This window comes from Nansenia antarctica (genome assembly GCF_963989245.1).
Source record: "Nansenia antarctica genome assembly, chromosome: 20".
In the NCBI taxonomy this organism is placed as follows: domain Eukaryota; kingdom Metazoa; phylum Chordata; class Actinopteri; order Argentiniformes; family Microstomatidae; genus Nansenia; species Nansenia antarctica.
In genome coordinates this window covers 16,060,573-16,073,009 of record NC_137693.1, presented here as the reverse complement: position 1 = coordinate 16,073,009, position 12,437 = coordinate 16,060,573, and the positions used below count along the sequence as shown (strand labels likewise).

Here is a 12,437-nt window from a genome sequence, read left to right as displayed (position 1 = left end):
ACTTACACTATGTTCTTTTAACTTTAAGGAGTTTTCCTGCTGCTCTAAACACTTGTTCACTCATATTATGAGTAAAACTAGGACCATAATACTGGGAGCAATTTGGGGTTCAGTGTCTTGCCCAAGGACACTTCGACATGTGGCCAGCCGGGGCTCGAACCGCCGATCTGCCGACCTTGCGATCATTAGACGGCGGCTCTACCCCCTGAGACACAGCCGCCCCTCATTTATAACATCAATCTGGGGAGGGAGGAGGGAGGGACACCTGACTCTTGTCTCTCATTACTACTGACTGACAAACTAACCTTGTATCCTGATAGACATCCAAAGTGTTCCAGTGTTTTTAGAACGACAGGGAGAGTTTGCTGAACATCTGCCACATAAACTGAAATGTCCTCCGCATAGAGTGATACTGAGTGTGACGTTGCACCTGTTGTGACCGCCGATGGATAAAGGCGTACCAAACCCATTCTATGTCTAATTCTCAGTGTTAGATATGCTCTATGACAGAACTTTTACTGTATACCGCCGGATAGTGTCATATATCTGTCTTCATTTCGAAGACAGCGCCTCAGCCTGAGCACATTTTCTAATGAATTGTGTAAAAGTGTCTGGATGGATATATCTAAAACATCAAAGGAGAGAGAGGATGCACCCCGCCGTGCGCGCCGTTTCATGTCTAATAACTCAGAGAAGTCAGGCTCCTCCCACACACACCCTGGCTGAAGGATTGGTATACAGCGTTTGAATCATGTTATCATTTATCTTCCAACTTTAAACACGATCAAAGGCCTTTTCCGCGTCCGAGAAATCGCAGTCCGCAGGCAGGCGGAATGTATTTGTTGCTCTCAGTATGTGTAGGAGCCTGCGAATGTTATCAGGAGGCAAGACGTCCCTTAATAAAGCCTCTTTGATCTGGACTAATTATGTTCTCCACCAGACTGTCTCCAGGCTACTAGTTAGGACTTTGGAAGATATTTTTAAATTGGCGTCAATTCCAGGAGATTGGACGATGATTGGCACACTCCAGGGGGTCCTTTGCCGGGTTTGGGTATGACAGTAATCAAGACTGTATTTAGATCTCTATGGAAACTGCCATTTTCAATAGCAGAGTTTAGTGACTCAACCATACTGGTCCAAGAATATCCTAGAATGCTAGATGGAGTTCCACGGCTGGTATGCCATCTATACCTGGGGTGCAGCCCTTGTTTGTAGCGTTGACTGCTTTAAGTAGCTCTTCCAGTGTAATCAGAGAGTCTAGTGTTGGTGTCCTCTAATGACAGTGTAGGGAGGTCCAATCCACAACAAAACATTGGTGAAGTCCTCTTCAGAAGGGACTGAGCCACTTGTGTACAGTTCTTTGAAGTCGTTCTTGAATGTCTTGTTTATTTCCTCTGTTGAAGAGGACAACACTCCTTGTTTAGCACATCTGATCCTAGATAGACCTTTCAGCTTCCTGTTGTTTAAGGGTGTGTTCTTACATTTGCTTCACTTGAATCGGAGTTTAGGATAAAATTCGCTTTGCTCTGGGTCGTTTGGAGCTGTGAGAACGTGCATTCGAAGTCGCTCCCAGAGCAAACAACCAACGGATGTTCCACTTGAAAAGGGTGGTTTCGCTCCGGTTAGAAACGACGCATCGAGGCTGTCCATAGGAAAACAACAGCGCATGCGTGTTGATCTGGATAAGAGCGGGACGAACGGGCAATTTTAAATTTTTCTGACCAATCAACTACCACGTCTGTTGCTTCGATTGCGTATGTTACTTCGTTTACATTATCGTTTCTCAACGGGGGCGTTCAGACAACATCGGGGGGCGCTGGAACAAATATTTTTTAAAGGGGGGCGTTGAGGTGTTCTTGGGGGGCGGTGACGCATAAAGTATTTTTCTCATGAAAAACAGCTGTCAGCAGTGTTATTACGGGTACGTTCGTAAAAGCACGAACGGTCAGTTCGCTCGGACAAACCGTCTTTTCAAAGGTAGTATGGGTAGATCGCATGGCATTGAACAAAACCCAAAAGGAGAAGAAAAAAAAAAAAAAGTTCGCCTATCATCCATCCTCACTATGGCTTTTGCCACTTGATTGACATACAGGTAAGCCAGTCTGTGATCTGATCTTTTCACCTAACACACGGTTCACCACGCATGCGCAGTCAACAGCGCCAACTACAAAATACCGGCGAGACTAATTAACTAGTTAGCCTTCCAATTTCTACTATTTACTATATAATACTAAAGAAAGGGTATACAAATGAGTGGGGAAGCTGGACCAAGTAAGAAACCAATAACGTACAACTTCCATCCAGAATGGGAGGAGGACTTTTTTACACGATGTGATATTGGAAGTGCGTCTGTCTGATCTGCAGATCTACGATGGCTGTTTCTATGATGGCTGTTTCTATGATGGCTGTTTCTATGATGGCTGTTTCTATGATGGCTGTTTCTATGATGGCTGTTTCTATGAAGGCTGTTTCTATGAAGGCTGTTTCTATGATGGCTGTTTCTATGATGGCTGTTTCTATGATGGCTGTTTCTATGATGGCTGTTTCTATGAAGGCTGTTTCTATGATGGCTGTTTCTATGAAGGCTGTTTCTATGAAGGCTGTTTCTATGAAGGCTGTTTCTATGAAGGCTGTTTCTATGATGGCTGTTTCTATGAAGGCTGTTTCTATGAAGGCTGTTTCTATGATGGCTGTTTCTATGAAGGCTGTTTCTATGATGGCTGTTTCTATGAAGGCTGTTTCTATGATGGCTGTTTCTATGAAGGCTGTTTCTATGATGGCTGTTTCTATGAAGGCTGTTTCTATGAAGGCTGTTTCTATGATGGCTATTTGGAAGAAGGGAAATGTGGCAAAAGAGCGAAAACGTACGGCTGCAACGATAGCTTCTTATCGCGTCAGTCACGTTCTTGTTAAACACAAGAAGTCATTCAAAGACGGCGAAATTGTGAAAAAAGCGTTTCTCGAGGCTGCAGATTGCCTTTTCGATGACAGATCCACAGTGGCTGATGACACCTTGCAGCCTGCCTACACCTTACAACCAGCTCCTACAGCCCTGACTACTAGAAACTAGCTGCCTCCTCCCAGTGCCAGGTCTCCCACTAAGGTAGAGAAATGCATTTATTTCCTCCTTTCAAACTAGGGAACTACCTGTTTTGTATCTGGTTTACTTTTCTGTTTGTTGGATCAGTAGTTGGCTATGGTACTGCAGACTGGCTGTCAGTGTGTGAGTGAGAGAAAGTGACTGTGTGTGTGTGTGTGTGTGTGTGTGTGTGTGTGTGTGTGTGTGTGTGTGTCTGTGTCTGTGTCTGTGTGTCTGTGTGTCTGTGTGTGTGTGTGTGTGTGTGTGTGTGTGTGTGTGTGTGTGTGTGTGAGAATAGCAAAGAGGGAGGGTTTGTGATGGTCTTCTCATGTGTGGCTGTGTGACAGAGAGAGAGAAAGTGTATTGTACTATGCAGGCTGGGAACTGTGTGTGTGTGTGTGTGTGTGTGTGTTTGTAGTACGTGCGTGTACGTTTGCGATGTTTAAACTAGACTGGTAGATCTTGGCAGACTGGCTACTTGAAAAGTAGATCTTGGTTAAAAAAAGTGTGGGCACCCCTGCCTTATACTATACCACCATACCAGAACATCACAGCCGGAACAACCTATCTCAAAAAAGCGATCGTATTGTAATAAACCAGTCCGGAAAGGGCTCTGTCGCTTAGCAATAATCGAACCTAGAGAAATCAGCTACGAATGTCCCCTCCCCTCGCAGGTTCATTACAGTATATTACATAAATGTATTACTGTTAAGTGTTGTTGTGGATGTTATCCCTAGTGCCATTCTGAGGTTAGCATTGCGATGTGTTCGTCTTAACGTTTACAAACTAAAATATACGATCGCTTTTTGTGATATGTTGCTCCTCTGATGTCCTGGAAACGAACACATAAGCACTCCGAACAGCTGTCAGCGTCTTTTGTTGCTATAGGAAACCACTACTCTGCTTGCGATTGATCAGCTGTCAGCAGTGTTATTACGGGTACGTTCGTAAATGCACGAACGGTCAGTTCGCTCGGGCAAAACCGTGTTTTCAGTCAGAGCGCCCATCTCTGAGCGCTCCCAGAGCGCAGAGCTCTGAACTTTGGAACTTTGTTATGTTTTGATATGAGAAATTCGAACTAAGTGGTCAGTTTATGAAAATAATACCATAGAATACTAAATAAAATATAAAAATAATAGCCCCCTAGCGTTTGCCGCCATATTGTGACACACACACCCCCCCCCCCCCCAAGTCCAATCAAAAATGAATAAATATTAGCATCATAAAACAGCAATTTGGCAAAATGCAACACCAGCACACTTAAAAAACAAACAATGTTAGTTGTAATATACAGTTTTGTAGCCTACTGTTTGTTCTGCACCGGACATGTGTGAAATCGCTGCTGTGTTATTGTTGTTCTGTGATATAACACAGAATATTAGTCAACATTAATATTCAGGGAAGAAAATAAGCCTACTTTTTTTTGATGGGGGCGGTAAGAGACCTGGATAATGGACAGGGGGGCGCTGGCCCCAAAAAGGTTGAGAACCACTGGTTTACATGAAGGGCTGTGAGAACGCAAATCAGAGAAATAATTTATGCAACAATGTTGCAGACTCATCCACTTGCTCCGGGTCCTGATTCAGACTTTCATGTGAGAACATGACCTCAGAGGGTCAGAAGAAGGCTCCATCTTCTGCCTTGTGCATAATACTTATGTTTGGTTATATGGATCATGTATTCTGCCTTGCGTCTCAGTAAATCATTAGCTGCAACGTTTGCAGGAAAAGTGCTATACAAACAAAAAGTTAATATTATTATTATTCAATTTGGCTTGTTTTATTTTTAGCTCGTTTTCTTTTGTTATGGAGTATCTCCTGTTAAGATCATTCTCCAAAACGTGACATTGTTCTTCTAAGGTGGCATTATTTCGTAGGAAACCCTTGATAGAGGCCCAAACTACCGTCTGTAGTAATAAAGTTGAAGTTATAAATTCAGTCAGTTTTGTTCTCATTTGTCTTCGTTAAGTCTCGTTAAGTCTCCATCTGGAGGCCTTACTTTTGATATCCCCATCATTGAAAGTAGATATTGGGTTATGATCAGATAGATGTCTAGGTCAAAATTCAATTGAGTGTACTGAAGTCCATGTGTATATGCAATCCAGTGTGTGCACTACTCTCCCCCAACATCCTCCTCCTCCTCCTCCTCCCCCTCCTCCTCCTCCTCCTCTCACCTTGACCTCTGGCAGGGTGATCCTGTTGTCGGGGTTCTTGTCCAGCATCTTCAGGATCAGAGTTGTCAGCTCCGCGCTGATCTCTGGCCTGGAGAAACACAGCCAGGAGTTTGAGCAGGTACAACACGGGGCTCCAGCACCCTGTGACTGTACTCAAGATGGGCAGGACTGAACACACTGACATGACGTTTCGGGCATTTAGCAGACGCCTTAGCGGACGCATGCAAAGCGACTTACAACAACACCTTCATTTTTATTTTTTTACATATTTATCTATGCTTTCATACTTGTACCTCCATATGAAATGTACAACACTGTTCATTTTAGTGTCTTAAGTTAAATAAATGACAGTAGGCCTATTGGATGTTAGTGTGATGTTATGATATTAGGAGCCAGGGCAGACCTGACAGGCCTTGGTAGGGAGATGAGCATGTAATGTGATGTTCTGTCAGGAGCGTGCAGTGTGCCATCTTCCCACACAAGGAGACATTAGCAATGGATGACACCCTTTCAATGGATGACACCCTTTCAATGGATGACACCCTTTCAATGGATGACACCCTTTCAATGGATGACAGCCTTTCAATGGATGACACCCTTTCAATGGATGACATCCTTTCAATGGATGACAGCCTTTCAATGGATGACACCCTTTCAATGGATGACAGCCTTTCAATGGATGACACCCTTTCAATGGATGACACCCTTTCAATGGATGACATCGTTTCAATGGATGACACCCTTTCAATGGATGACAGCCTTTCAATGGATGACACCCTTTCAATGGATGACACCCTTTCAATGGATGACATCCTTTCAATGGATGACACCCTTTCAATGGATGACAGCCTTTCAATGGATGACACCCTTTCAATGGATGACACCCTTTCAATGGATGACAGCCTTTCAATGGATGACACCCTTTCAATGGATGACACCCTTTCAATGGATGACAGCCTTTCAATGGATGACACCCTTTCAATGGATGACACCCTTTCAATGGATGACAGCCTTTCAATGGATGACAGCCTTTCAATGGATGACACCCTTTCAATGGATGACACCCTTTCAATGGATGACATCCTTTCAATGGATGACACCCTTTCAATGGATGACAGCCTTTCAATGGATGACACCCTTTCAATGGATGACACCCTTTCAATGGATGACAGCCTTTCAATGGATGACACCCTTTCAATGGATGACAGCCTTTCAATGGATGACACCCTTTCAATGGTTGACACCCTTTCAATGGATGACAGCCTTTCAATGGATGACACCCTTTCAATGGATGACAGCCTTTCAATGGATGACACCCTTTCAATGGATGACAGCCTTTCAATGGATGACACCCTTTCAATGGATGACACCCTTTCAATGGATGACAGCCTTTCAATGGATGACACCCTTTCAATGGATGACACCCTTTCAATGGATGACAGCCTTTCAATGGATGACAGCCTTTCAATGGATGACACCCTTTCAATGGATGACAGCCTTTCAATGGATGACACCCTTTCAATGGATGACACCCTTTCAATGGATGACAGCCTTTCAATGGATGACACCCTTTCAATGGATGACACCCTTTCAATGGATGACACCCTTTCAATGGATGACACCCTTTCAATGGATGACACCCTTTCAATGGATGACACCCTTTCCTAACTGATACTTCAGCTGCCACTCAGGCCTTTTCTACTACTGTTTCTTTCTACTGTCTTCACACTTCCACTTGTATGTGTGTGTGTGTGTGTGTGTGTGTGTGTGTGTGTGTGTGTGTGTGTGTGTGTGTGTCTCTCTCTCTCTGTCTGGCACAGAGAAAAACAGTACCTGTCTCTATCAGAGCTGCCTGGCGGTAAACCCTCACCCTGCTCCTGTGTGTCTGGTAGAGGGTGTGTGTGTGTGTCTGGTATAGGGTGTCACGCGTGTTCACTGGTAACATGAACACACGGCTGTTGAGCCTTCCAGTGAGTGGGAGGGAGAGAGCAGAGAACCACAATGTGTCCCCAGGCAAACACCACTGACACTCCAGTTTGGCTCCAAGTTGTTTTTATCACATGAAGTTGACATATTTCGTTGAATGGTGTGTGTGTGTGTGTGTGTGTGTGGGGGGGGGGGGGCGGTGTGTGTGTGTGTGTGTGGGGGGGGGGGGGGTGTGGGGGGGGGGGGGGGCGGTGTGTGTGTGTGTGTGTGTGTGTGGGGGGGGGGGGGGGGGGCGGTGTGTGTGTGTGTGTGTGGGGGGGGGGGGGGCGGTGTGTGGCTTCTGGGTATAGACACTTTGATGCTGAGCCAAGCTGGCAGGATAACATCCTTCTCTGTGCAAGTTCTATGCACAGATAGAACCGGAGACTTTCGCCCTATTTGGACGAGATTAGTATTATCTGGGGACCTCATGTAATTAAAAAATTACCCCCCGACATCTGTGTTTCGTGTGGCACATTCACACTGGATAAGCGAAGTCTGTGTTTTACTTGAATTTACGGACATTCTCCCAGATATGTCGTCATGGCCCTGTGTAACATCTGGTTCATGAACGACAAGCGCAACAGGCATTGCTCTGTATGTATGCTTCTAAAGGGGAGGAAGAGGAGGAGGAGGGGGGAAAGAAAGAGATAGAGGTAGACATCCGCAAGAGACTTACGATTCTGGGAACTCTACACCCTTGGTCCTTATCTTGTTGTGTAAAGCCAGGATGTACTCGTCAATGAAGGGACACTGCAAGAGGAGAGGAGAGAGAGAGAACTAAAAATGGTGACAGCTTCAAGTTACATCATCTGATAAAAACTAGAGATCAGCTTAATGTTCCTACAATGTTATTACAACGTTGGCTACAGCTGACATGGTCCAAGCCTTCAGAACCATCCCGTAGAGGTACATACAGCTGTTCTTGCAAAGATCTGTCTGTCCACAGAGAAACGCCTGTTCCACCACCTCTCCACAGGGCAGTGTTAATTTTGTCAGGCTTTTTAGTCACTTAGTCTTTGGTGTTTAGATGAAGATGCACACCAGTTCTAGTCACACCAAGTCACCTCAATTTTTCTTAGTTCCAGTCCAGTTCCAGTTGATGAAAACTGAAAACATTCCAGTGCAGTTTCAGTCCACAAAAACCCCAAAACATTTTAGTCTAGCCGTAGTCAGCGACGAAAACTCGACTACATTTTTTTGTGGACTGAAACGGCACTGGAACGTTTTCAGTTTTCATCAACTGGAACTGGACTGGAACTAAGACGAATGGAGCCGAAGACTAAGTGACTAAAAAGCCTGCCAAAATTAACACTGCCACAGAGCTAACGAGATGTTGGGCCAGCAGCTGCTAACAGGTGATCAGATGCAGGGACGGCCAGAGGAACCAGGTGACTTGCCTTCCCAAACACAAAGCAGTAGAGGGTCACTCCCATGGCCCACACGTCCAGAGCCTGGAAAACAACAGCAGGGCGAGGGGTTAGTGGTGGTACAGAGATAGAGATAGACATTGAGAATAGAGACACAAACGCACACACAGCACACCCACACACCCAGGAGTGTTGCAGTCCTTTGCTTTAGTCTCTAAAGTGGATTCAGATAGAAAACACAGAGGCAGTTTGCCTCCAGCCATCTATCATCAGAGTCACCCTGCCTCTCCAGCTGAGGCCCAGGGGGCTGCAGACTGACCACACCAGGACACACTCTCTCTCTCTCTCCCTCTCCCTTTCTCTCTCTCCCTCTCTCCCTCTCCCTTTCTCTCTCTCTCCCTCTCCCTTTCTCTCTCTCTCCCTCTCCCTTTCTCTCTCTCCCTCTCCCTTTCTCTCTCTCTCCCTCTCCCTTTCTCTCTCTCTCTCTCTCTCTCTCTCTCTCTCTCCCTTTCTCTCTTTGTCTCTCTCTTTTTGCTCTCTCTTTGTCTCTCTCTCTCTTTCTCTCTCTCCCTTTGTCTCTCTCTTTGTCTCTCTCTCTTTCTCTCTCTCCCTTTGTCTCTCCCTTTCTCTCTCTCTCCCCCTTTCTCTTTCTCTCTTTCTCTCTCTCCCTTTCTCTCTCTCGCTTTCTCTCTGTCCCTTTCTCTCTCTCTCTCTCTCTCCGTTTCACTCGCTCTCTTTCTCTCTCTCCCTTTCTCTCTCTCGCTTTCTCTCTGTCCCTTTCTCTCTCTCTCTCTTTCTCTCTCTCTCTTTTTCTCTCTCCCTTTCGATCTCTCCCTTTCTCTCTCTCCCTTCCTCTCTCTCTTTTTCTCTCTCCCTTTCTCTTTCTCTCTCTCCCTTTCTCTCTCTCTCTCTTTCTCTTTCTCGCTTTCTCTCTCTCTCTCTTTCTCTCTCTCTCTTTCTCTTTCTCGCTTTCTCTCTCTCTATCTGTCTCTCCCCTCTCTCCCTTTCTCTCTCTCTCTGGCTGACTGGCTAGCTGCCTGCCACTCTGATTGATATAGCCACCCCTCTGACCCCAGCCACTCTATCACAAAGCCACAGCCACAAACCCGATCTCTCTTATCTCTTATCAGACGGAGCGCTGCTCCACAGAGCTCTGCTAGAGCCAGCCTACTGAGCTTTCTGGAGGGTTTTTTGCTTCCTGGGAGAGATTCCAGGGTTCCTACAAGTTTCAACAAGTAAAATTTAAGACCTTTTTAGAGGAATTTTTAATATAATTTTTTACCTATTCACGTCACCATATGATAGCTTTTTGTCATCCTGCCGTAGCTTCGTTCGCCAATGTCTCCCGGGGGAAGCGAATTGGCATTCTTTTGGTTCCAGCTTGATTAATTTTTTAGACCTAATAACTGGAACGTTAGACCTTTTTAGGCCTTATATGAATGAATGAATGAATGAATGAATGAATGGTCTTTATTGTCATTGATATAGTACAGGTACCAAACAACGACATTTGGGATTTATAAATCGGAATGCTGGATTTTAGACTTTAAGGCTTTTTAAGACCAGCGTGGGAACCCTGGATTCACTTAAATGTATGACACAGCAATCTTCTGCTGCTCTACATGAGAATTGAACGCTAATTGTTTGTACTCTTTGTAAGCATGAGGACATTTTCTATCTCAGTTTTTATCTCTTTTTGTTATTAAGATCTCCCTTTGTTTTTATTGATTTTAAGCACATTGTATTGCAATGTTGTATGAAATCAACAATTCAATACAGAACAGGAGTGGTTGTACTATATACTCCTGCATGTTCCTTGATGATATTAACAAATAGCAGGAGCCTAAAGCACCTAATAAATTCAGCGCAGAGCATTTTTGCCTCTCCCACAATTTTTTGTTCAAGTCCACCCGTGACCAAATCCATCAAATCAAACTGCTATCGGGGTTTACTGGCAAAAAGGCCTGAAATTAATTCTTGTAAAAGCGACTGGACTGATTAAACAGAAGCACTCTGTCAGAGCAGCGCTGTAGTACGTCAGTAGAAAGTACTGGATTGTGCTGGTGTAGCACTTGGTTCTGGGTGACGGTTCAGGTTGTTCCTAGATCAGCACACAGGGAGGGGTGCGGAGAGACAGACCTGCTCCTTGCGCTGGCAGACCCACAAAAGGTCTTTGCTGCGGCGGCTCATTTTCATTTCATGATTTCTATCCCTCCGCTCGCCTGTCGTTCCGCAGATTAGCTGGGTCAGATTTGCTGGGTCCCACCCAACATCTGCTGCGGTCAGAGCGCCGTGGATCTACAGCCACGCGTGTGCTGCACAGCTAATCACAGGAGTCACACTAGCATGGAAAGGGTACATGTCTGTGTTGATGTTAACCGGAACAAAGCACATGTTGTTGTTTATGTCAGCATGGGTAAAGATTGGCAGGAGCTAATGTTAAGATTGGAAAAGCACACTCCCATGATTAAAAACCTGCAGGCACCTAACAGTTAACCCTGTCACCTTTTTATCGCTTAGGCTGGTTTATCGCACGGACACGCACGGACACGCACACACACACACACGCGCACACGCACACACAGACACAGACACAGACACAGACACACACACACACACACACACACACACACACACACACACCAGTGGCGGCTGGCCAATAGAGGGCGCTAGGGCACTCTATGGCAGTCCAAATACTTTTGGCTTACACGTGAGCTGTAGCAGTGCTCCAATTGGCTGTCTCCTATTTCTCGGTCGGGGCGCAAAAAATGCGCCCCGAGCATGCGCAGATTATAGGCTTACCTAGGCTGCAGCCTAGGGCCACTACCACTAGGGGTAGTAAAAATAAAAAAATGCGTGAGACTTGAGAGCCCTGAATATCCGGTTGTTAAGTCTGACGTCAAACGTGACGTTTTGCAATTTCCGGGTCCAAACCAGAAATTCTCCGCACCAGAATACCAGTGTACTACAGCGGTAGAATGACAGTTTAATCGTTTTTTAGACTCGGATCTATTCATACAACAAGGGACACAGCACTTTCCTGTTTTCCCCATATTGTCAGGGTATTTGAGCCTCGGAAAAGCGCTATATAAATATAATTAATTATTATTATTATTGCGGCATTTCGAAGACAGCGCCTCAGCCAACTTTGGACCCGGAAACACGTCGCGACTTAACAACCGATATTCGGACAGACAACAGGAGAGGAGAGCAACAGAGAGACAGACAACAGGACAGCAACAGAGAGACAGACAACAGGACAGCAACAGAGAGACAGACAACAGGACAGCAACAGAGAGACAGACAACAGGAGAGGAGAGCAATAGAGACAGAACTGAGGTGAGGTGAGCAACAGAGATAGTTCAGGATGATAACAAACAGTTCAGTATGACAGAGACAACTAATAGAAAGACAACTGTATGATTATAGAGTTTACATGTTCAAGGAAATATTGTATGATAATAGAAAGGTAAAAGTAACAAAGAACACATTTATTATCACAATTGCATTGTGTTCCATGTCTTTCTCCATTGAATAAATAATGCCTAGTTGAATGGCTAAACAAGACAACTGTCTGGACAGTACTGCTAGAATTATTCACCTTACCGCTGCACAGATAGACAAAGGGTATAAGTCCATTCTGTTAACATTAGGTCTACTCTTCTAACAAAGACTATTCCAGTTGATTTGTCAGTTGTTGTGCATTATATTTTTGTTGTGTTTGCAGTTTGCCCTTTAATGTAATTAATTAATAATACTTTTGCCATTTAGCAGACGCTTTTAATCCAAAGCGACTTACAATTACGAATTACAGGGACATTCCCCCTGGAGTAACTGAGGGCTAAGTGCC

General features: G+C 44.9%; 1 protein-coding gene across 1 annotated transcript in view; it reads right to left on the bottom strand.

Annotated features, from left to right (window-relative positions):
* camkk1a (calcium/calmodulin-dependent protein kinase kinase 1, alpha a) overlaps positions 1-12,437 on the bottom strand; it is a gene marked incomplete at its 5' end in the record, with an annotated part of 53,684 nt that overhangs the window by 9,563 nt on the left and 31,684 nt on the right. The window contains 3 exons of the mRNA XM_080549394.1: positions 5,253-5,340; positions 7,897-7,970; positions 8,618-8,671. Coding sequence (XP_080405520.1) covers positions 5,253-5,340; positions 7,897-7,970; positions 8,618-8,671 — 216 coding nt within the window. The remainder of the gene's footprint in view (positions 1-5,252; positions 5,341-7,896; positions 7,971-8,617; positions 8,672-12,437) is intronic.